The sequence below is a fragment of the Vidua chalybeata genome, chromosome 1 (assembly GCF_026979565.1).
Source record: "Vidua chalybeata isolate OUT-0048 chromosome 1, bVidCha1 merged haplotype, whole genome shotgun sequence".
NCBI classification, from domain to species: Eukaryota; Metazoa; Chordata; class Aves; order Passeriformes; family Viduidae; genus Vidua; species Vidua chalybeata.
The window spans coordinates 149,188,122-149,214,969 of NC_071530.1; the positions used below are offsets into that span (position 1 = coordinate 149,188,122).

At 39.1% G+C, this 26,848-nt stretch overlaps 1 protein-coding gene across 2 annotated transcripts in view; it reads right to left on the reverse strand.

Annotated features, from left to right (window-relative positions):
- SLC45A4 (solute carrier family 45 member 4) overlaps positions 1-26,848 on the reverse strand; it is a 62,527-nt gene that overhangs the window by 30,953 nt on the left and 4,726 nt on the right. Inside the window, exons 1-2 of one of the 2 annotated variants that reach the window (XM_053943218.1) lie at positions 16,540-16,573; positions 5,283-5,901 (exon numbers count right to left, since the gene is read on the reverse strand). In XM_053943218.1, coding sequence (XP_053799193.1) covers positions 5,283-5,526 — 244 coding nt within the window. In that variant the 5' untranslated portion in view covers positions 5,527-5,901; positions 16,540-16,573. Of the gene's footprint in view, positions 1-5,282; positions 5,902-16,539; positions 16,574-26,848 lie in introns of those variants that run through there. The other variant, XM_053943211.1, reaches the window with a different exon arrangement.

The window sequence follows — 26,848 nt, forward strand, 5'->3', positions numbered from 1 at the left end:
GATGAAGCTTTTCAGAAAGGCAGTTAAAAATACACAACCTTAATGTAACCTTTGGCAGAGATGAGGAATAAACTCAACTACTCGAGCTGAGCTGAAATAGACTCAGTGCTGCTTTGTGTTGAAGAGCTTCCTCCATCTGCACGAGGCTTTCCAGCCACTCGGCTCTTTTTCATTTAAATTATAGGCAGCCTCTAACAGCCCATCCAACCCTTTGCTCCCTTCTTCCCCAAGAGATCTTTCAGGTTTTTATATTTCCTTTGATCTCAGGCTTAGCTATCTGAGCTGAAGGCTATCTGCTGAAGGCTATCTGCTTCCACACGGAATTGAGTCAGCAATTTGATACCTTAATTCCTTTGAAGAAACAGACCAAGAAGCCAATTATCTGTAACATTTCATGCTTGGTTTCTAAATACATCTCCATAATCTCCCTTTACCTACAAGCATTCTTCTCAGGCAGGTATCAACACTACATTTCAATGGAGAGAGTCACTACTGCAAACAAAAACAGTTAACTCTGGAATATTGAGTCTCTTCTGCATAATGAGTTCTCAGCCACCACAGAGATTTCTCAAAATCAGCAGTTTGAATTATTGCTTAACACACTTTTTCCATACTGGCAATTTCACATGAACTAGATTTCAAGACCCTTTATGCACAGTCTGCTAAGCTTTAGGCTGGATGAATTTTGAATGTTAGACAATTCCTTTTTAAATGAGATATTATATGTAACTGCTTTAGCTGTAAAATAACAGCCCAAACCCCTGAACAGCTTTCCTATGTATATGAGACTAGAGCAACTACAGCATTTTGCTGATTTGAAAGGATCTAATGAGAGAAATAGTTTTGCTTTCTCCAAACAAAAATAATCTATGGTGTTCTGCTTTGTGTAGCTCAGCCTTTCTTTTTAATAAAATCTAATAATTAGCAGTGAAATACTCAATTTCCAGAAATTCTATTCTTCAGTCGTATTGCCTAAAAACAACACTGATGCTCAGGGTTAACTGACTAGTATTTAATAGTAGACTAGCCAATGTTTACTACAAGAATCCATTAATTCTTACAGTAAAACAAAGTGATGCCATCACAGAGAGGCACTCAGATATGAAATGCATAAAACCCCCAGCTTTTCCTGCAGCATACCAGACAAACATCTCTAAATGTAAGAGACGTTATAAATGTAAGCAGCACATGTGAACTCTTTATGTATCTCTTATGTATCTTTATGTATCTCATGTATAACTCTTATGTATCCTTATGAAACTATGTAAATGTACATAGATACTTTTGAAGAGCACCAGTGTAATATATTTAATTTATGCAGGGGAATGAGGAACAGCTCTGGTGCTGACAGTCACTTCTGTGTCTATTAACTATTCATAAAAAACTGAATAGCATTGAAAGAGCCTTTGAAGCAACAGTAGAGGCTTGACAAAGCTTTTACCATATTAAATATAAAATGTGAAATTCATGTTTACAGCTACCACTACTCATTAGTCAGACAATGAGTTTTTCATGCTGAAAGCAGCAGCCACCCCAAGCCACAAAATACATTTTTTTCTTCTTCCATAGTCCTAATGAAACAGGTACATGGATCCCACCTTTCAGAAGAACTACAATGGATTTACATCTTGTATTAAAACCAAAATTTTGTTTGAATTAAAGTAGAAATAATCTGAAATTACCAAGTTATGTATTTATTAATGGTTTAAAGTGTTATTAACACAAGTAATGTGATTTCACTGAACAAGTTTCTTCAAAAAGCAGTTTCTCCAAGTTTACATCACACCAGTCTTTGGTTTCTCCTCCTTTTACTTTTATTCAAGCAAAATCCTGTGCAAAATAATTTTATCATGTATCCAAATCTTCCATGAACTTATAAACTGGGATGATTTTAGAGACTTAATCCTTAGAAGCCAAGTTTAATGATGGAAGAAAATACACTGTCATTTATAAACAATAGCAGGGATTTTAATTCCCTCTCACAGATAAGCAGCATTAAGTACCAGATGTTTCAGAAGACAAAGGCCTCATCCTCATCCTGCTCCTATGGAATTTGTAGTTTCTGTGCAGGGGAAGCAATCAGCAATGTTAATAGTCAAGAATAACATGAATCACTCAATTTCTCAAAATCCTTGGACTCATGAACAAGTAAAACTTAAGTTCTGAAGGTGCTGAAAGCTTATTTTATAATAAAATTTAACACTGGCTGGGAGAAACTGCTTATTGAACTGGTCCCGAAAAGGTTAATGGAGATTTTTAGAGATTGTAACTTCTGTAAGTGTCAAATAATATAATTTCATCTGGACTCTGACTGGAATTCTCATATTTGGCATTTTTTTACATTGTTTGAATTTTCAACAAGTTCACCACTTCATTTTGATTCTTAAGCTGCAGATACTAAGAAACCAAAGAGCAAGCTGTAATTAAAAAAAAGCATGTAATATATATTTGGCTTGTACTTGTTGCTAGGCTACTAAAGCCCAGTTATGATTACAAGACTGTTATAGAGTTGTAGCTGCATTTCTGACACAGCAATGTAACATCAACTGTAGCAATAAAGACAATGATTAAAGTTAGAAATTAGAGCTTCTTTCAGTAGGGGTGCAGCAACTTGGGTGCTTAAGCAGCTTTCCAATTCACAGTATGCATTGAATCAAGCAGCTTTCACTGATGCTTTCAAGTTCTCTTGTTAAAATTTCAGAACTTCAGGAAACTTAAACACAATGCCTTCAACCACTGCTGAACTGGAAAGGGACCATCAAGTGACCATCTCCTTCAGCTGATAAAATCTCATGGGTTACAGAACAAGTAGGGCAGGTTGGTCATCTGACAAATCATAACTACACCTCTGATCCAGGGTACTCAAACTGCAAAGTCAAATACTTGCAAGCAGAAAGTGTGTAACACCATACTAATGTGCCTAAGGTTTTCATGGTGATATCTGATAAGAATCTCAGATTATTTCAGTGATCAAATTTTCCCAGGTACAGAAAATCACAAGCACACACTGTAAAGTTTAATTGTTAATATTCAACACACACTGTAAAGAGTCATCTTTTTCTGGATACCCAAAAGGCTTCTTGCTCTTCAGTGTATTATAAGCAAAATTGGTTGAGTCACCCCACTTCCCCAGGTGCCAGTTCTCAAATATAGTTTCTGGAGCCAATTTAATCTCACAGAAACTGATCTTTGCTTTTACCAAAACAAGAAGCAAAGGGAATATTACATCAGTTCAACTGCTATATTGCAACCCGCTCCAGTGAGGAATAAATATAGTTCATGCTGAGGCAGACAGATGTTGAGGTTGATAAAGGTAAACAGAAACATGTAAGAGGTAATTAACAAAGAGGCCAGATAAGTCACCCGTGAATAACTTAACCCTTTAGTGAATCCAACATTGTTTTTAGCCCTGCTGAGGGCACAGGAGCCAAGCAGAATGATTTCAATTAGCTCCCAAAGCACTGACATTTGTAACTGCAACCTCCATTTCTTATCTCTGTGCCTTGGAACATCATTGCTGTATCCCCACAGACTTTGATGTGCATCCCCATCGCTTTGTTGATGTGCAGCTTTTCTAGAAGTGGGAGCCCTCTGCTTCCCTTCCCCCAAATCCCAATGTTATTTTGATCACTGGAGTTAGGGAAGGAAGGGAAGAGATATTTCTCAATTATCTGGAGGAAACAGCTAGAAAAGCTAACAAAAGAAATGTAAACTGGAAGATGGGTTAGTAATTACAAGGATGGTTTATTTATGCTGTCTGACCTTACCCTGTGGTAAGGTAAAGTCAGCTTAACCAGCCATATGTTTTAATCATCCAAATGCCAGCACAAACAAAGCAAACAAAAACGTACAGGCCACTTACAAAACCAGGGATCTTCTCCATGCAAAGCAGGATGCACGTTTTTGAGTTTATGGTAGACAGTTATTGAATCAATGCTACCAGTACAAGGGACTGAAGTCTCTAAATCTCAACTTATCCAAAAGGCAAAAGTTCAATTTACAAATGTTACAAACATTCCTAGATGAAGCTGCATGTGTTTTATTTAGCCAGTCAGGTTGATCAGAAAAGCTCTTTTTTTTGGACCTTTTTAGAATCTGTTTTAAGTATGCAAACAATAGATCCAAGAAGACCATCTGATGAGCTCTGAAAACTAAAATTTTCAGGAAAACATAGAGGCTTAACTCATAAGCATCTCCCATGGCACTAACTACACTGATTATTCATTCCATTCACTCAAAATAAACCAACTAGCAATTTCATATGAAAACACATTTTTAACTGCAGCAAGACTGCATGAAAAAACTTGTACATCACATGCTCACAAGTTGAATCTGAAATGCCTTTTTCTCATGTCAAACAAACAAAAACCCCCATGTGTTTCATTCAAGATGCTAACCTAGAAATTTTTAAACAATGTTGTAAATAGTATTCATTGAACATTATTATTTAGTTGGTTGAGTGCTTCTGTTTGGCCACAGCTGAGCAAGCTGTAAGGCACACCTGCACAGGTAAGCCAAAGCAAACATATAATATCCAAATACATAGACAATTATACAGTACACACACATGATTGGTTTACTCCTCACTCAGTCTGGCATTTCCATTCCGTGTCGTGTAATATTTTCTGATATATGATTGACAAGTTTCTGTATCAGTATCAGATACTCTTAATAATGTAAACAGTTTATTTGAAACCTAATGACAATACTCTCCATGAAATTCAACACTGATTACCCCTATTCTATACCACACCACTCCCCCCATCATCATCTAAGGCTATTGGGATCATAGTTTATTCATATGTATTCACATGCTGTAAACTGCACATTAATCACACAAAACAAGACTCTCTAGTGGTTAGAAATAAATGCAGTAGTTTACTGGAAAAAACAATTTATCTAACTATTTAGATATTGTAAAGTACTGCAACTTAAAGCATTTCTCTATAAATTAAAAAAATGCTTCACTGCAATCCTTTATAGCCTAATATTGTTTCTAGTTTCTAGGACACTTACCTTGTAGTAGAGAATTTTAGAATTAAATCAGGTTACATTTTTTACAGAGGGAAGCAATATTAGACAGAAGATGAATGCATGTAGAAATCCTTCCCATTTAAACATGATCACAGAGTTGAATCTGCTACAGGCACTAAGGAAAACAACCAAAGTCCTTTTTACCTTGTGTACCTTTAGTTGGCAGATGCATCTTCCCTCTTTGCCTGGCTTCAATCAATGCAAAAATATATAGAAAGCTTTGACTCACAGAAATGAGAATTACTTACCAATTTGTAACAATACAGGTGTTACCAAAGCTGTCTCCATGGCATAACAAAATTCCCTGCCAAACATTACTGCACCATGCATCACCCACAGGCGTATCGGAATCCGGTCGATGGATCCTTCACTAATGGTCTCCTCCCTACTTTCATTCTCCTTGTTTTCTGGTTTCTGAAGCTGTGCCACAGGTAGATCTTGAACTTGCATAGATTCTGAGTCAGCATTCTGAGGAGCCATTTTCATTACCATAAAAAATATATATATTTGTTATATCTATATAAATAATACTACCATAACTCCACGAACAAGTTAGGGTGTCTTCTCTTTCAGCTTCTGTTCCTCAGGCAAGTAATGCTTATATTCCTCTTGTACAAACAGGTATCTTGCAACTTCTTGTATAGATACGAGACATTAAGAATGAAAAGCTATTTGGTAAGAATTTCAACATATGGCTTGCTGGTTTACTGTGAGTTAGAGTTAAAAATCCATAATTGCCATTCAGTTAATACCAGTTTCATAATTATTATTGAAGAAGTGCTGAAGTTGTTATTCGTGCTACACAGAGGTGGAAAGGCGACACAAAGAGGTGCTCCACTGTTAATCCCCATCGAGTGGCTGATTAATCTGCAACAAAAAGCAAGCATTTAAAAATTTCAATAGGCTTTTTCAGGATATTGTGTCCCCCCCCCCTTAACCATATAACCTATTTCCTGCTTCATGCTTTCCATTGTCCTTGCCTAGCGTAGGGTCCTTTATTCCACGTTCCCTCCTACCTCTGCACTTTCCATTCAAAAGCAGTTGTGCCTTGTATTTAAATGATGCCTTTACTGTACTCCAGTTCCTCTGGTTTGTGGTCCTACACAAAGCCACAGAAGAATGTCAGGGTACTTGTCCAAGATCCTCAGAACACCAAGCACAAGATTAAAATTCTGGGAAATTTAAAGCAGGTTACATTTCAGAAACAGCATAGGATATTCCAGTTCTATGCCAGGAAGATGATTCATCAATTACCATGGTCACACACACATCTCCATTTAGACTTTTGGAAGCTGCAAGTTACTTTGCAGTAACTATCACACCATTTTATACTGAAGATATTTCTCAAGGAAGCATGAGCAAAATAAGCCATTATGAATATAACTAAGGATTAATATTTAAATATTTAAACTTTAATGAAGATATACACAGCATATGAATTCATCTTCTTTCTGCACACAAGACCAGATCATCTTACTCCTACATCCTGAGAGGCTGCTGAAATTAGTGCTGCAGAATCTTCCACATTAAAATTATTAAAATATATTCTAATCAGGTAAGACAAGCTTCTTTTGTACCTTTCCCTCCTTTGTGCCATAGAGGAAATCTGAGCAGATGTACAAATACTGCACCATGCCAATCAAAATGTGTTTAAGCACTTAGGAGAAGAAAACAAAGTATCTCATAAAAAGTCAGATTACATAAAGTTTGTATTAGAAGGATGCATGTTTACATCTCTGCACACAGGGTGACTGAGCTGTGACCCCAGGACAAAACCCCTCAGGGATATGGTTCCATGAAATGCTGGCTCTGGCAGCAAAGCTGGCCTCAGTAGAAGTCCCCACACTGCAATTCCCTGTCTCTTCAGTTGTGGCAACAAAAACTCTTTGTGGGCTTGAGCACACACCAGATCTTTAAGTGGTGAGCCTAAAACTGAGCCTTAGGAAACAGCTGCCATGTTTGGTGTTCAAAGCACATCATAAGAGCAGCTCTGTTTCAGTGGGACCTGAGACACTGTTCTACTAAACGTGCATCCTGAGATCACCATCTTGAGCACTCCCTCCTGCTGATGCCCTCCTGAGAGTTGTTTATTGCACGTATTTTATTCTTCCATTCAAAAGCATCTTTTTTGGTACACATCTTTTCTTCTTCCAGATTCCCCAAGATAACTGGAATTCTCACATTTGATCACCTCAAGAACAAAATAATACTAAAATTTTATTTTACCTCAAGAACAAAATAATATTAAAATTTTATTTTTATTTAAATTCCACAAGAAAGTTAAAATGACTTACTGAACAAGTAGTGTAAACCAAGTTTTAAGTTCAAGGTTTTATCTGTAAGCATTAAATAGCTCAGAACAAAAAGGACTTGGAATGCATTTCTCTACCCACTCAGAATTAACAGATATTAAGATGTAAGTAGTTTATCATAAATGTAAAATACTCTGAGTAATAAAAAAACTCATCCACCTTACATAACACAAGTTCTGAGTGAGTAAAGCCTACAAAATACATGTTCTGGTGTAGGGGCAATTATTTTAATTACAGACTAGTCATAAAACATTTAACTGCTGGCAGACTCAGGCATCACGACATTCAGTACAATTTGAAAGTATACACGTTAGCTACTATTATCCAAAACTCAGCAGAACATGTATGTTGCATTACAGACTAAGGCTCATGGATTAACTCTCCTGCACAATCTGGTTTAAAGTCTCTACTGTTTTCTCATGCCTGATTTCCCCTCCTGTGAAGGATTTAATTCTCTTTCCCTAAACACCTCCTTCCATATGCAGTTCCAGGGTGAGGCACTGAGGAAGGCAGTTCATCACTCCAGAATATTCTGTGATGCACTGGGGCAGCCTGCACATGGCAAGGAGGATGACACCAAGCCACGAGCATTTGACCTGGGAAAGGATAAAGAGGGAGGACAAAAGCAGATATCAGAGATTTAGCCCATTTGAGCAAGGCTCTTAAGGGATGACTGAAAAAGTTATTTCTGAAGTGGAAGATGATGGGGAGTGATCAGATAATTTAAGAGCCAGGAATAATGGGTGGTAGATGGAGGTAGACTTTGAAGCTGTAATTGACACAGATAAGAACAGCATATTTTAAACATGCCAGAAAAAAGCAGTTACAGTGTTCAAGTGCAATAGGAGGAGGCACAATGGACAGGTTTTATCTAAAAGAACAGAGAATTACTGTTCCATTATGTCAATTTTGTGGTAAGCATAATGCTAGACTTCCTGCAGCACTTTCATCTGACTCCAAGTGCACGTCTAACACAAGAGCCAGAGAATAACAAGAGCCTCAGAAAGGTCTGCAGTTCTTTCCTAAGCCCTGCTCAGTTGTGTTCATGTTCATTTTAGACTGATATATATTCTGCTTCTTTTTTTCCAAGTTCATTTTGAATTTGGCAAGATTGAATACTGGCATTCTTTCTTCTCAAAGAAGGAGACAAATTCATTTACCTGAGGGAAATAAATATAACAGAGGCCTTTATGCAGCAAAGAACTCCAAAGTAAAGGGCACCTGAAGAGAAGATGGATTAAAATACCAATGCAGAATTCTCTGATGTCTACATCCAACACTAATTGTTTTTCATGGCTGGTTTTCAAGGGTATTTTCATAACTAACAACAAATAACGCAGTAGAATGAAGAATTTCATTCATGGGAAGAGATTCCTGTTGGGCATTGTACACAGGTTGGATGTGAAGAGAACTTTAGATACAGAAATATTTCTGATCTTGCCAAGTGTTTATGGGGGAAGGGGACTGATGACACTGTCTCTTTGTCAGCTTAATTCCACATATTTCACTCTGACCTTTGGCCATATTTCAGCAATGACAAAAACATATAAAGCAATAGTTAATATTACAACAAAACAGATGAGTAATATAGTCCAAAACCTAATCTGTAAGCAAAATTTTATAAAGCTTCTCAAATTGCTTGCAATCCTATCTTTGTTATACTTTTACTACCTACATTCCACTGAGGCATAATATGACTGTGTCAAACACAAAACATGTTACAGGCTTGACAAGTCAATAATCCTGAGCCTCAAATAGGTGCTCTTCACAGACAGAGCCTGTGAACCATCAAAGAACCAAAGGAAAATCACTGCCTTTCCTCAAGGTTTGCCAAAGAAGAGGAAGTGTTATATAGGTCATATCTGTAGTCCACAAAATTCAATGGTTTTCTTTTCCCTAGGAAGCACTGTGATGCTTAGGATGCACAAAGAGCTCATGCTACATAATTATCCAACATGATGCCTCAGGCAAATGACTTCTATCACACTTCTCAGTATGTTTTTAAATTCAGGTCTTGGGGGTTTGACAAGCAGTGTTCCTGCATTTGTGATGCCACCATCTGGAGGTCAGCAGACTGGTAGCACACCCATCAATACCAAAATAAAATGAGGTTAACAGTGATCCTGCCCAAATCGTTTAAGACTGAACTATTTTTGATGCATGTTTCCAGATCTCTCTTGCTAACAAGGAATTGGAATGCACTGTTTGACAAGTAACTAGAATTTCTGAACCAGTGCCAAAGCATATGACTGCAAGTTGTGGAGTAATTGTGCACATTTCAGGTAATCGCAATCAGGCATTCCCTCAGGCATTTACTGGTGTAAGAAATAATCTCAGAAGAGGTGGTATGCACTAATTAAAAAAACCCAAGACAATGAGAAAAACAAGCACAGCCTATGAAAAACTGGAATGAGCAAACTGAAAATGATGGAAATACTTCTGTCCAACACTACTGAATATCTAAGGAAAAAAGGAGAGGATTGAACAGAGAAACTAACCCTTATCTCATCCTCTTCTTTGAAGTTTATTGCATTAACTTCCAGTCATTCATGCAGTTATCGCCTGTCTTCAAGATCTGCCTCTTCCATTATCATGACTCTCTTTTACATGCAAGGATACAGACTGACCAAAGCTGTCTCAAATAATGAAGAACTGCATTCAGTTTTGCTCACAGGAATTAACTTTTTAATGATGTTGGAAATACTCTAATTCAAAGATTCTATGGTTTAAAAGAATTTTACCTTTTTGATGAGGAAAGGAAGGATGAAGAGACACCTTGAGCCATCATTGCATACAATGACTTTTCATTTATCACTACCTTCATAAGGGAAAATAGCTAAGAATCAATTTATCAGTCATTACAGAATTTAAATAAGCTTTAATAATTCTGGTCACAGTTGTCATTGTCACATTAGGACCTGTCAGTGATCCATTCTGCTCAATACACCAAAAAGCCCCAAACAACAAAGCCTACACCCTAGTAGGTGTACTTCTTCATGAAATATTCAAATATTTACTTTGAAAAAAGTGTAAGACTGCACAAGCTGCCAGTCTAATTAATAAGAGAAGATTTTTGTTCCTCCCGGAGCCTTACAACTTATCCTCTTCCAATGCTTCAATGAGTGCATCCCACAGACATCCATGCTAGCAACCACACTATTTCACCTGTGAATCATGTCAGATTAACAAGCCTGTAAGTGCCCAGTCATTCCATTTATTTGTCAAATACTTTTCTGCCAAGCTGGTTTATGCTCAGGTTTTCAAGTAATCTGGCTATATCTTGAAGAGTTATCTAGATTGATTTAAGATTAGCTTTAATATTAGCATAGAAAGAAAGGCATTCAGAGTTTATCTGTCTTTTCTCCAGGTTGAATAAAGTTTGGCTGAGCACTTCTACCGCCATGTTGCAGACAAACATCACTTGTTATTCCTTCCACAATTCAATGCAAAGTGGACAATGGGTTCTGCTTCAGCATCTGACTGGCTTGTGAAAGGACACATCGTTTGGGCTTGTGCCTTTTCAAGAGTAAAATGGCTTTTGTCCAAGCATAATTGCTGGTGTTTTGAGTTCAAATGCTCTGTGCTCCAACAAAGAGAACACTGCTGTAAAAGAGCAGTTCTTAAAGGCAAGGCCGACCTTCAATCCCTCTGCAAGGTGGCTGCACCACCTTACAAAGCCTTGTCCATTCTCAAAATACATTAAAAACTACTCTGTAAGATCAAGCAACTGATTTTGTAAAGAAATATCACATAAAATACATTACCAGCTTATTCCACTGCTTACACTTTAGGTTTCTCATTCTTTAAGCTGGTATAAACAAGTACTTCCCCTAAGAGCACCATTCTGTTCTTCCTTTTCTTTGCCCCTTGTTCCTTACTCCCACTGCTTCCTGTGCAGCCACACGAGCAGCACAGCAGTGAACCAGACACTGTAACTGATCCAGGCTGAAAACGAAGCTGACAAAAACATATCCAAGCAGCTAAAGAAATCCTTTATAAAACCCTGTTGGCTTCAGGGATCCATACCATCATAACAGAGAGGCACAGGAGCAGCTGGAAGTGACCCTTTGGGCAGCAATACCCAAAGCCAAAGTGAAATTGCAGCTCACAGAGGAAAGGAGGTGTTGGTGGGTCCCTGCGGCTACAAGGTCAAAAAGCAAACTCATCTGCCCAGCTCCAGACACCTGCTGTGCAGAAGGCAGAAGGAACCTCAGGCATGCTGGGAGAGCTCTCTTGTATTCTCCTTGCCAGATGCAAGGCAGAACACCACTTGCTTGGCCAACAGGCAGTTATTTTCTCCCTGGAAGTTTTGTGGCTCTGTTGCTAATAATTAGCTGCTGTTTATAGTAACAGAACTGGTGACAAGGGATGTTTTTTGGCCCATGTCAATACTCAAGTGTTCAGTCACTGCACTAGGAAGAAAAGCATCTAGAACACATACCTGGAAGTTTTGGCCCTGCAGGATAAATGTGCTTAACTACCCTACTTGAAGTTCAGAGGAAGGGCTGTATCCTTCTGTGATCTGATGAAGTTGTTCCATCATAAAGGTGCAGACAAACTCTGTGACTTTCTGTATAGGTGAGTCATAAGGCCTTTGCTTCAAAAGGGCAGCAATTATAGGCAGGCAGTTGTTTCAATTCCCATTAAGACTTCTGACAGCTAAATGCAAACATTGAAAGCTTTGTAGCTACTACTTTCTAAAAAGAGAATTGTATTAACCCTATCAGAGGAGGAAGACTACAGTTGCTCAGGAATAATTTTTCTAAACTTCAGTTGTATCATGTATTACTTAACAACATTTCCATATATGAGCTATGTTACCTCCAGATCCTGAAAGTCAACTTCTCACTTTAAAACAGTCTTACATTACACCAGACTGGCCTGTTATGAATCACTAAAACCCTGCCAAAGGAAAAAGGTTAAGGCTAACTGGGTGCAATAAAGAACCACATTTGACATGTCCTAACATCTAATTCATCATTTAGGTAATCAAAGGCATTGAAACACAACAGCATAAACCAGCTTCTTCTACAAGGACATCGTGCCCAAACAACCTTATGACTAATACTGACTGCAGGTCAGATTCTTAGCAAGTTCATCTTGAAACCTGAGATTTGAAAAAAAAAACAAAAAAAAAAAACAAAAAAAAAAAAAAAAAAAAAAAAGAAAAAAAATTAAAAAAAAAAAAAAAAAAAAGAGCCACTGGAAACAGCACAGTGTTTTTGCATCATGACCTACTTTTGAAGCTACCACACAATTTAGGCCGCAGAAGCAAGGTCTGGGCAGGGGTAAGTAATTCTGCAGCACGTTGTGAATTGAAACAATATGAAGCAATCCACCTCACACGAAGAAACAGCATTTTTCCCACTCCTTCCAACACAAACTTTTGCCTGCCTTCAGGACTCTTCACACACTGTAAGTCAGTTGATGTCTTTTACAACCTTGCTGTTTAAGCCAAAACACGATGTTTCAAATACAAATTCATCTAAGAGAAGCAGATGATGCTGGCAGCTTTTCTACTCTTAACACTGAACATCTGACATCCTCTACTCCCCCAACAAATAAATATCCAAACCACAATCCAAAACATAAAAGGAAGGGTGTGGACAGCTTGATTTTGGAAGAGTTAATGAAGACTTGTTGCACCCTTTCCTCAGTATTTATACAAAATTCCAGAAATTCTTAGAGCCTGCCACATACAGGCTTACAAACTCCAGCCTTGCCTAAGTTAAATCTTCCATAGGGTTTCCTGCTTCCTTCTTCCCATAATGCATGGCCTTGAATAGAACCCCCTTGGTTTTCTTGGGACCCTCTTTCCACCCCCACACAGCTTATTTGGTAAATGACCAAGAGTAAGATTTTGGTTCCTGCTGGAAGATGTGGTGATACAGTCAGAGATGGCAATCTGGACATGACAAGCTCCCGTGATGGGAATTTTCCTTCCCAGACTCATGAGGAGGAATAGAGAGCTCAAGAGGTAAGGTGGAGAGGTGAAGGTGCTTGTGACATCAGGGAGAACAGCTTTGTAAGACAGCACTATTCATCATTATTTGTATTTTGGGGGCCAACAGAATTTCTCCATTCATTACTGGGAAAAATATGTAGGAAATCATGGGTCTTTATGCAATTACTGAAACAATTCTGGGAAGCCATCTTTTTAAGAGGGATCCAGAATTTAATGTGAGACAGACTTTAATTCAGTGAATTGGATATTATACTGCTCCCTAAAGGCACAGCCTGTTACTAATATTAGATCAGATTACATTGTTAAATCACGGCTGCTGCTGTTTTTAGTAGGAAATACTTCATTTTGTTAAACTAGAGAGGTGGCATTATCTGATTTAACTTGCATTTTGATTTACTGATAGGTAAAAAAGTCATATATACTCATGTTACCTTCATGTTTATTAATACAGATACATGAAACAAGTAAACAGCTAAGGGAGTACACGAGTAAATAGCAGTAGAGAAGCCCTCAGAGCTAATGGGAAACGTAACAGCTGAGACCGGGGATGCTGGGAAGAAAACGGGCACTAAGAAGCCAGCACAGCAAAGACATAGACATGCCTGATTTGTGATGGCTGCATCTCCAATTAGCAGGTTCTACACCCAAAATTAGGTAAAGGGCAAGACAGCAAGCACTAACAGCTTTCAAAACCAAAAGCTAACAACCAAGTCACCACAAAAGCACAAAACTCAAAACCTCATGGGGACAGAGATCACTCAGGCCAGTGTGCAAACATGCTGTTATGGGCTGACACTGCTGCAAGCCACTAAGAAAACTCACTGATTTAGTCAGATAGGCACAAACTTCAGTCTGGCCTGAGCTAAAGCTATGGTCCAGCTTGGAATGTCCTATTAAAAGATTCTCAAGTTTTTAAACCATGTTGACCCCAAATGTTATCTCACATCAGAATTAAATTAATTTGTTCCCTCTGTCTCTATGAAGTAGAACAGAGGAAAACAAAATTAAGACTATCATCAGCGAACATCTTAATACATAACCAAGTGGATTAACTGCACCAATCCCACCTTCCTGCTGAAGGAAGGGCAATGTCTAACCCAGCACTACTGGTGGTGCAAGAATGATACTAGTAGCATTTTTTTTTTGCAAGTTCTTTCACCAAGGCTGTCCTTCCGACTGCAGTGGGGAAAATGGAATACACCAGAGCAACCTTTGCTGATTCTCCAGAATAAGAAATACTCTCTATAATAGGTTAAGACTAGAGTTTTGCATGAATATTCATCCACAAATTTATCCAATCTGTAAATTTAGACATCCCTTGCAGATGCTACTGTGAAAAGCACATTATTTTCACATACTGGCATTTAAACTAATCATATTCACTGCCTGAAAATTCACAGGCTGGTTTCTTCAGGCTGCAAATACTTAAGAAACCCAAATACTGACAGAATATGTATTAGACAATTACAGAAGCTATTCAATAGATCAAGACAAAAAAAGAGCACAGCATAGATCTTCATAAGCCGACTTCCTCTAGCATATCATTAATGTCTGCAAAGTCTAATTCATTGGAATTATCTTCAATTACCAGTCCCTAAACGCATTACCATCATTCAATCTCAGAAAACTCTGTTAAAGGAAGCTTTTGAAAACATCCCTAGAATTTTGTTCACCCTCCAACAAAGATATAGAAGTCAGGTTTTGACCAGATTTTACTAAGTCTGAGGAAATAATTACTCCCTCAGAGAAAAACCAAAACATCTCAGAAGAGGGTTTCTCACATTTCAGATTCTCCAAAGGGTTTGTAAACAAGTATAGGTAACTGGTTATATTATCTTGCACTAAGTGCTCTCATTTTGCCTTGAGTGGACTCGCAGATCAAAGGGGAACCTCATCACCATGACTGCTTGGTAAAAAAATCAGCATTTACAGCCTAACCTGTAGTTTGAGCCCACACCAACTCATTACGATTGCTGGAAATTGTTTCCTGTCAGCACAAGGGAGAGAGATTCCTTCCCTTCCCCACGCAAGCTTTGCCGAGCTTCCCTCCATCTGAGCCAAGGAAAATACTCTAACATCCCCTGATGAAGTATTAAATGGAGCTCATCACTTCAGTACTGAAAGAAAGGAATAAAAGGTGTTTAGAGATAACATTTATTTCTTATTTTACTTCCTGGCACCAAAAGAATACCACCTCCTCCTAAACCTCCTGCAAAGGGTGTGGTAAAAGAGCTGCTTTCCACCCCTCTGGCCCCACACCTATGATGCATGAGGTGGTGCTAATAGAGTCAACTGCAGGTTTAGGGTGCAGCACCTTCGGCAAACATCTCCAGCGCCTCCCTTAAGCAGCACAAATAATTACAAACAAACGTTGAGAGAGCACACTCCATAAAAAGTATTGCTGGAGCACTTGAGCAGATCCCTGCTCCAGTTTTTGAGGCTGTCCCAAATACCAGCGTGACAGACGTGTTTATGTACACTGCCATGAGGTAGAGCTATTTGATTTAGTTTCTCAATTATTTAAATAAACATTTGAACTGACCTAGCTGTGATGCACAGCCTGTATTTTTAAAGTAAGGTGTATAATTACAAAACACGACAAAATTAAGAATCCCCTCTTAACCCAAATAACTATTAAACCTTAAAATCAGAGAATTACTGTTTGGTCAATAATATGGATAAATCAGCACTTAAAAGGGTTGCATCACCACACTGATTTCAGACCTTATTTACAGCATTTAGGATCAATACAGTAAGAACTTCCACAACCAGTACTTTTAACAAAGTAGGGAACCCACACCACATAAAAGTTACACCTTATAGGATACAGAAATACAGGTAATAAACAGACTGTATTTTGGCCAAGTTACAAACCATCCATTTTACTGCAAATAATATGCTTTAGATAGCTGGTTTATAAGCAGCCCCATAGAAAGCTGATGGCCACATTTAAGAGCAGCTTGATCAGGACATTTTGATTTTGGACAATGAACAAATGCTATTTTAGAATGTGTTTTGCCAAGCTCTAACCCTGTTAGAACTGTCAGGATAAGATATTTACTGACATGTACACTAAAATAATAAGAGGTTACAAGTGCTTGGCAGCTGGACTTGATACATGAAGACCAGCTAGCAGGGCAATATTTAGAGGACACAAACCTCTTCCATTTGTGACTCTGGAGAACGATGAAATACTTGGCAAAGGCTTGCAAAATTTGGCATTTTTACCTAATTTGGGAATGACTGTCAACTGTTCTCCTCTTAGAGAATGCACAAGCTCCAGCCTCCATGCCACTTCAACAGCAGACATCTGGACCACTCTGGGGTGAGACCTGCAGCACTCCTGCACCAGAGAAGTGTTTGTACCCTGCTGTCACATCAGTGCAATCACTATATAAGTTCTTGCAGGTGAAAATATTTGAAAGCAAACCCAACTCCCAGTCTCGGTTTAGCTCTGTCACAGTCAGACAATTCAGTCATGCTCTGTCAGTCCCAACAACTTTTCCTGCATGCTTCCTGCAAAACACTCAGCTGCCATCCTCCAAGGGAAACTCTACATATAACCCAAGGGACAAAGCTGCACTGTGAGATGGCGGCAGATCTCATCCATGGAACTTTAAGCATCCTCATTTCATCCAGATCATGGGTCTTGCACCTCTCTAAGTCCCCACAGAGACAAGTTTCCAAGGCAGAGTGGGTAAGAGGAATCAATGGTTTCAGCAGCTGCACTGTAACTATTTGTTACAAGGCAGCTGGGACTACCACAAGCATGTTGTAAAGGCAGTAGAGATGCTAATGTACATTTAAATACCTTGAACATTGGTTACCCCTGTGAGCTATTATTCCCACCTCCCGCCAAACAAAACCAAAACCAACCCACCCAGAACAACAAGCAAATGCTGTTTGAAAGGCATCTAGTCTCCCAAAAGCATTTTGTTGGAGGTTACTATCAGATAACACAGATGGATTACCTAAAACATCCTCAGTGAATTAATCTTTCACATGCTAAAGCAGCTTTTCTTGAATATCCATGAGAACAAAAACATTGTTGCAATAGTGTCTACAGGACTAGGCAGGCTTCTTCTAGGAAGGGGAGAGTTTCTCTGCATTAAAAAGGTATTTAAAATCAACAAGTCATAGCCAATGTCAATTTAGCTGTAAGATTCAAAGTGTTTGCACTTGAGTCATTCTATAGATACAGGGTTGCTGACATAAAGAACAGGGCAGTGAGAGGTTCAGCCTATACAAGCTTGATTGTTTAGAAAACAAACGTAATCTAGTGGTTGTTTCTTTATGCAAGGCTAATTGCACACCAGCTGGAGTGCCTTTCCAGATCATTCTCAGAGGCAGAATGAATTTGTGGTCAGATAATATCACAGGTATTTCTCTAAGTAGGCAGAGCTGCTTTAATGTGTGCAGGCACTGAAAGCAGCATATTTGAAGAGCAAAACAATGAAGGAAACACCAGAACTGAAGTGCACAAAGTAGTTTGATACTGAAGTGTAACAGCTGAGCTGGCAGGTTATCCTACTTGACATCTAATATGCTCAGAAAGGGATGGGATCCTCTCTGCAAAGTGCACTCAGAGAACAAGCAATCTCTTTTGCTCATTCTATTACCCTGGATAGATCCTGAAATCTCAAGCCAAGGGGGAAATCCAGAGAAAGAAGTAGTAACCTGAACACCCAACAAGATAAATTTGGCTTTGTGCCTTTATTGTTTAAAGAGACACCAAAATACACGTGCAGCTTGTGTAAGCTATCTTCAGAGGAAGGAATATAAAAGGGACTCCACAGACTGAGTAGGTGCAAATAACAGCTACAGCTCCAATTCAGGACTGATTATCTCCTAATAATTTTAAAAGGAACACCTACTACAGCTTGGAGAGTGGGTGCTGATTTGAAGGATAAACAGGAACAGCAACATTTTGCTCAGATAAATCTTTAGAATTAGTCTAACAGGCACCTAACATTAAAGGACCTCTCAGCTCAGGGACTGTAGGCCTATTCACAGAACAGAGGAAGAACTCGCCAAGCTGTGAGCTGATCAGTGAATGCTGCCTTCAGTGCTCTGAGGCTACCTGCTTATGCATCTCAACAGACTAACAGGAGCATTCTCTAAACTTGAGTAAAAGTATCTAGCAAGAGCGTGGGCTTCATGAAGAGAGTTAAGTTAAATAGCTCTCATTCATAATCTGTCATCCACACACCTTTATTATAGCACTTAAAGTTTGTGGTTCCATCACTGACTTTTCCTCATCTTGCTCCACTCACATTCAGTCTGGATTCATCTCTGCTGCTCTGCTCAGATGGCAGAAGAAATACCAGAATAAGAGTTTTAGTCTCTAGTTTTTTCTGTGGTTTTATCATCTTTATGGTTTGGCAGCAGCTGTTGGGAACAGGCACACCACAAGATAGGGATTCAGCTCTGTAAGCTCTCAGAGCTTTCTGTTCTCTGATCCTAAAAGTATAATGGATGCAGAGTCTTCTCACTGGTTCTCTAGAAAGCTGAGCCTGACCTCACAGTATTCCAGATGTCACATTTCCAGATCTGTCAACTCCTAATCAACTTGCAACTTATTAATGCAAGATTCTACTTGCAATTAATGTATTAAATTTCTCCATTTTCAAAACTGTCTTGATGCTTATCTTCCAGGAGATGGCAATTACCCACAGCAGCATCCCAAGGAAGGAGTATCACTAATGGCAGAGGTCAGACAAAGGATGATGGGAGCGCACATACACTTGGCTAAAGCTGTTTGGTGTTTCTGACTAGATAAATTTCAAAGGGATGTTCTCTTTCTGTGCTGCAGAAGAAATCAAAGCCTTGCATCTATGGGAAGAAATTGAGGAGACCAGGAGAACAGTTGTCATGTCTACCAGGGGATGAGTTAAAGTTATAAAACTAAAGTCAGGTGCTTGAATGAATACTGCACATGTTACCTAATTTCAAATTTTCAAAGAGTTTTACATCTTCAGACTATTTCTTTAAACAACTGCTCTACTTTTAACAGAATACTTTCTCTTATCAGTTTATTCTGGTACAAGATAGTGGCTTGGCTTCCACCCCAGTTCCAATGAAGATAGTTAACACTTAGAGATTCCTTTCTCTAACATCACAACCAGCTAAATCCATTTATCACACGTGAAATTGATAAGGGATATGACACTCATTCCTGAACTATTTTGCTGTCTCATTGTCTGCAAGGTGCTTGTAAGTAGTGTTTTGTTGAAATTAATAGACTTGCCATTCAACTCTACCACCCCAAGTCCTTGAAAAGCAGACAAGAAGTTGTTACCTTCATATAGTGGATGCATATAGTCCTAAGTATTTGAAGTGCTATACCTGCTTGAAGTATACAGCTGTTAAGAGCAAGCAAACCAAAAATATGAAGTGAATAAGGTTTTGAGCAACTGGCAGTTATCCTAGTGACATGAACTTTGCCTAGAATTTCTAAAAGCCTTGTGTAAGTACTTTAGCATATTGGATAGCTTGTCATAGGCCTCTGGTTCAAGGAAGAGATTTTAGAACTGATTCTAGACAAGTAGAATTGCCTGAATTAGGTCACTCTGGAAGTCTTCCAGGGAAATCCAACTCTGAAACACTTGAAGGTTTTAATAAATTAGCAATCATGTAGGATTTCACAAGTCTTATTAATAAGCAGTAGGATGTGCCATGCACCCCTGAATATATTCAGGCTCTGTCTGATGAAACCATCACTAAAGTGGGTGGGACACTCAGAGGACATTACAACAGCTTCCACAAATTTTGCTGTGAAGAGTAGCTGGAGTATTCCAAAGCAGTATTCCCAAGGGTTCAGGAGCTTTCTAGTGTTGGTCCAAAAATATTATCAGCCCATGCATTGAGATCAGGTTTACTGAACAGGGATCTCTCTGTAAGGATTCAAAAGCATAGTGTGAAAAAAACCAAAAACCTAACAAATATTTATTCAAACACTGCTTCCTGATAGTGGTTTAGAGAAGGGATTGCACATTTTTTAGGAAGACCTGTGGATTCCAGCAGAGAAGCACAACTCAAGTCAGTACATCCTGTTGAAAGGAGATATTCTCACTTTCGTCCTAATGTTCTTTTAGAGGTGAGGATCACCTCATATGACAAATGATTCCTCATCAAGCACAACAACATTCAAGCCAAACACTTCAGTGAGCAAAGCATGCTGTACATCAAACTGAGCCAAGCAGAAAAAACAGAGAGGAAATAATCAAAAGGACAGGAACCAGAAGACATGACTACAAGGTCTGAAGGGCATGAGATTATTTCTAAACAAAGTCTTGACAGAGGGTTTCAAATGTAGAAGCTGTTGAAAGAACAACGTGATGTGATCTCTCCATCAGGAAAGTAATGATTGGCCCGAGTTGTAACAGAATTAGAGAATATTTACTAGATGCAATGGGTAACAGAAGTTCTCTTATCCATCATTGGGAGGACAACCAGCAGGTTCACTCCTTCCTTGCCCCACTGATGGATCAACTTCTCATGGCTCTACAAGCTGAGGTTGCTCCCTGCCATTCTTTCATCTTCACTTGTGAGCACAGTTTCCCATCTCCCAGAGCCCACAAAGGCACAGATATTTGCATGTGCTGAATGTGTAGGTGTGAGTCTTCAGCACTAACACAGGAAGCTGAGGAAGAAAACTATTCATTTCTTGTAGCTTGTGAACAGGAAAGTACATCTAGCATTTGACTAACAAAATCCTAAAGTTATTGCAAGTTACTGTTCAGTACAGAGATATTTGACATTTTACACGTTAGTCACTTGTCAGAGTAAGGAAGCCCTTAGGGTGATAAATTGCATGGTCACTGAACCTTATTTTAATGAAATGCATGGCTTGCCCTTCTGGGCTGTATTTTATTTTGGTGGCTTTACTGAGAACATTGTGCTTAGTCATTTTACTTTTTCAATTACAGGACCTGCATATGCAATAAACTAATGTTTTTATTGTTTGAAGAATCACCTGACAGATTTTCAGGAGGAATAAGATTTGATTAAAGCAATCACCAGTTAACCATAATATATCCCTAACTGTTTTAGGTTTTAAGAGCCTAAATAGATTTGAAATAATTTAATGTTGCTTAGTACAGCCGTCAAGATTTAACAGATAAAACAGGGCTACCACATCCCTGTTAAGTGAAATCCATTTATCATCCTGTTAAGTTTTTATTCTTCCACTAACAAATTTCAAAGTTCAATGTACTACCTCTATATAAAGATTTCTGGAGAACACATGGGCAGACTTTTGATCCACAGACTTCTCTGGAGAAGTACATGCGATAATATAGTAAAACAGGCATAATTCAAAAGGTCACTTCCATTTTGTTTGAAACCTTTCCTTTTAAGCCAAAAGATATTTAAATTTAAGTTTCAGTTCCACATTAAAACAGCCATGATGTGACACATTACTATCCTTAACTTGTATTCTGGTTTTCAATCAAGCTGCAGTCAGTTTACATTAACTTAATTTGGATAGAGAGTTAGGGGATAAAAATGTCTTAGTTTATCAGGAAAAAATAAAACCTGCAGGAAAAGAGTTCACATGGTGCCTGTAAAATTCTTCCTACTTATCTGTAGAAATGTGAACAGCAGTGTGCATAACTCAAACAAGTTTTTGCTACGAAAGCTTTTTCATTTTCCTCTGAGGACTTTGTGTGCCCTTGCTCACCACTCATACATGAAGACTGGAAAAACACAATGAATATAAAATGTGCAGCTGTATTCTGTATTTTACCCAATGAAAGAATACTTGTCACCTTACAATGAGCATCAACCAGGCTTAAACTTTCATTGGCAAGGAAAGCAAAACTCAGCCTTCAAAACGTGGAACTGAAATTAGCATAGACAAATTCCCCAGGTATGAAAAGTGAATTCCTTCTGAAGAACGGTGTAATCAAAACAGACTCCAGTTTACTTTAGAACACATGGGCTAAATCAGCCATCTGGGTAGGATCCTGAGAGGCTTGATCCCAGATTTCTTTGCTGAACAGAAAACAAACTGCACACATGTATGTGCCTTCTCATATGCTTTTTATTAAACACTCCCTACCATGAGAAGCAAGCCTGACAACCATTTGCTGAGATTAAACTATTTCAGAAGCACCAGCAGTTCAATGTTGCAGCCACAGCTGAATCCCACCAGTCTGTGAGCAGTGGCACCTGTCTGTCACTTTGGATACATCTTCCCCACATATGCTGGGAGTGAAACTCCCCACCTACCTCATGAAAAAAAGCTTATCAGACTTTCAGGCTTTTGCTGCACGATCTACAGTTTAATTCTGCGACTAAACTTCTTAGAAGTCTTAGAAGGGAGTGAAGATCTAACATGAAATTACAAGCCCACGTATAAACAATGTAGGATGTATTCATTGCTCATGTAAGCCTGCTGTATTTTCATTATTCCCTGCAAGGCTGGAAGGGCCACAGCATTATTACAAGCCTAAGCCCTTTCAGATGCAAAAAGACAGACTTGTGTAGCTTTAGTCTCTGCTGCTCACATCAAGCAACTTTGAGCTCCAGTTTATCCTGTGAGACCAACAAATTAATGAAGGAAAATTCTGGGCTCTTGCTTGCTTTATCAGATAGAATGGAGTAGAGAAGTTTCCAGCCTTGACTTCCTGCTTTCCTCTCAGTCCAGTCCAATATTTTAAAAATTTCTCTGGTGAAAGCCAAGAATTGGCCAGTGTTCTTGTTATTCTCATTCTCTGAAAAGATATGACTATTACCCAGACAATGAGAAAGGAAGTTATTTAATCCCTACATCAACAGTGAGTAAGAAAATGAAGTATTATAATGGCATGAGCATAACTGCATCAGGTAAGAATTAAAAATTATGCTGGACAGTCATTAATGCAAAAATAAGGAATCCATTTTTATTTAATATTTTGACACAGGCAGGCTTCCACTAAGTTACAGGGAAATGCAATATTAATGAACTGAATGCTGCTACTGGAGATAAACCAAGTGTTGCTTTCATTTGCACAGTACTTCCACCCTGACCACATTCATTTAGATGCAAGGAGAGGATAGTGCATAGTGAAGGTATTATAAATACAGAGCTGAAGTATTCAAACACGTGCCTGTATTAGAAAACATACCTTTAGTATTAAAGCTTGGAGAACCACTACCAACATCTCTATTTCATACTATTTTTTTTCACAGAGAAAGCAACTTTACTGTGAATGCCTGAAGCACAGAACTGCAGGAACTTTCTTATCCCATCTTCTAGGGCAAGATCTCCAAATCATTTCGACAGCAGCAATTTCTGCATGTAAAGCTGAAATCTTATTCCCTACTTAAAGAATTTGTGTTTTGTAACCTATGGTGTGTGTATATATATATATATGTATCTCCAGTCAATACAATAATTGCATGTAGGGACTGAAAGCTTTCTCTGGTAGTGATGTTTGACCATGGACCACTTCGCAGCGTGGCTTTGTCAGTGGGTAGCCCCTAAAACTTCAAAGGTCAGAAAAGGCCATCAAGGACACATCAGTTACTAAGTTCCAAACAGACAGAACGAGGCTGTGATCTACAATCAGGGCAACTTACCAGGTTCATTGGAGGATCCTGCAAGTGAGATACTCAGCAATACACAGACTCCTCACAGAGTCACCCAGACAGGGAGTCTGTTGACAAAGAGCTTCTTAAAGAGGCTGAAGCACAGGGAACAGTGTAGCCAGCATTGTACCAGTGATAAATTCAGGCATTAATTACAACCAGTTATTCAGTAACCAGCCTTAACAAAGAACTGGAACTGATCTCTTAGAACGTGTTAATTTAGGAGCATAGTTAATGAAGAAGAGAAAACTACTAAGTGCAGTTGAGGGAAATGCCATGCAGTGTTGGGCTGCTGGAATGAACTGGAAGTTTGTAGTCTGATGAATGTACATGTTTCGTAGCTTGCAGTAATTGAGCACTGGAGCTTTTTTGTTTATGTGTATCTTCACCACAAAGAGGTAGGGTGATGCAGTGAAATTGCTCAAGGAACAGAGTCAAGTTTATTCTGTACATCCCTGAGACTCATTAGGTTTTACATTGACAAAGTGATGTTACAGAGATCTAGCCATGAACAGGCTAAGAATACCCTGGGACAGAGTAGTGAGGCTTTATCTTAAGTCATCACACCAAGACTATTACTTGTCCACAAATATACCCTGCTGATCCTAACCAATAAAAGACTTACTAACAATATAATACCAAACTCACTAGACACACAGGCATCTGATGTTAGCACAAAATTCACTGTATGAGAATCCACACCCTTTTCTATACAGCTTAATTGGGGGCTACTACAGAACTGAACAGCTGTGGTAGTGTCCTGGTCATATGCATACAAAGAAGATTAGGGATCCCACTAGTGCTGTAGGGTCAAAAGGCTTATTTTCAACTGGCACCCTCAACTGTCACACAAACTATTCCAAAGCAGTTGTCTGGAAGGGGACACACCTCATCTGATTCAATTCCATTTCTTCAGTAGACTGAAAGATCTGCTATGCAGCTGCATAATGAGAGTTTTGAACAGACTGTACCTGGAAGATGACAAAATGGAAAGGTGATTTGAAAACAAAGCAGCAGAAAAAGTTCCAACTGTAAGGCCAGAAATGACTGTAGGAACATGAATGGAATAGGTAACTGCCCATTCACTCTCTTTTTTCAGTTAATCTAAGGGAATTTGACTTTTAGAGAGGTGGAAGTGCTATGATGTTGGAAACAATTAGGGTACCTGTGCACTGAGAAGTGGAAGCCTTTTCCCTCTACACCAAAGTTAGAAGCAGAACAAGAGCCAAGAAAAAGAACAAGCCTACATCACAAACTGATTCCCCCAGATACGAATCAGACAGCAAACGGGATGTGCACTAGAAGTGCTGGTGTTAAAGCAAACTGTGCATTTGTTTTGGGTTATTTTTTGAACTCTTGGGAGTTAGCTGGCCAGCCACACTACTCTAAGGAGCAATAGTTCAAACTGTCAAATCACTCCTCTGGGAGTACCCGGAGCCAGACTGCTCAGGCCAGTGTACTTGCTCAGATATTCCCCTCATAAAATGGGAGGAGTATTTTTTACTCTGCCTTCATCCCCCCCCCACCCCCCCCCCCCCAAAAAAAAAGACCTAACAAAAAATCAACCCCCTAAAGTTACCTGGAAGCACAGATCCAGCATCAAGACGACTTAAGAGTTGACTCCTGTTTCTGTTATTTGTACTTCCATGTGATTGATAAGAAAGTTGTAGGCTAAACAGTGCTCATTTAAACGTATTCTGAAAGACCATTTGCTGTGTGTAAGTGATGATAGGAAATTAAGTGGCACAGAAATCTGACTGCTCTGCAGTCATCGCTTGCTGGGTTAAGCCACTGGTTTCTGGATGGGGTCCAGAAAGATTGATCATATATGCAAGGGCAGAATGCAGAAGATAAGAGTGACATGCAGTTGTGCTTTTGTAAAAGAACACCGGGTTCGGCCCCCAGTTAGATCATTTATTTATCTGGCACTGAAGGGTGATAATGGCTTGTTTTCAAGTCTCCAAAATAAATGAACTACACTGCATGCAGAAGTAGTCCAGGCCAGCCAGCAGAGGATAGAAAATATGCAGGGTCAGCATAACACTGGTTTCAATTTCAGTTACAAAAACATTAGAGCTCTCATTTAAAACAAGATGAGGAAACTAGGTCCTCTCTCCACTCTGCTGAGAGAACCAACCTTCTCTCCCCAGAATACTGACAAAATCCACTCGAAACAGAGTTCAGCAAAACAATTCAGGGTAACACCTTCCTGCTGCCACTTACACACTAGAATTTTCTTAAAAGTATCTTTGGCTTACTCTTAGGACTAAGCTTTATCTCCTACCCTTTTGTGCCTTGCTACATGAGCAGCAGCTATTGACTGACAATTTCAGTCGTGCAAGGAAAGTATGTCTCAGTCCCCTCCCAGAACACCTCAGGCCACCAGATTAGTCAGTCTTCATATAACACTGCAAAAGAGATTGAGTCAAGCCTGAAGTGTCAGGCCAGCCAGGTCTCCTAAAGCTGAAGTTTAATAGTCTTTATCCTCCATAAATGGGAGTCCTGGAAATCAAGTCTTCCCCATCTTTAACTGGGTCTTAAGTTTTGGTAGTGGTCCACATTATAGAGACCAACTTCCCATCATCTATAGATTGAGATTCATGTTTTGAGCAGAATACATGCCAGCAAGAGCCAAACCAGGGTCAGGAGCAGCTCTTAAGCCAAACCCAATCATTACCCAACAAAAGCCTTGTGTCCTGATGCTTGCCAGAGGCACTTGCCAAGAGCAAGTTTGATGAGGAAACCTGGCTGCTTGTCCTGAGTTGTTACAAAGCCGTATGCCAGCTGCAGTCTAAATGACTGCACAGCACTTGTTGGAAGTACCAGCAAGAAGGGGCTTTAGTTAATAGCCACCATGTGCCAGTTAGGTCACAGCACAAACCACTCCATGGCTCAGACACTGCAGTGCTCTGAACCCATCACTGAGATGCCCAAAGCCCAGCTTTTCACTCAAGGCAAATTCAGT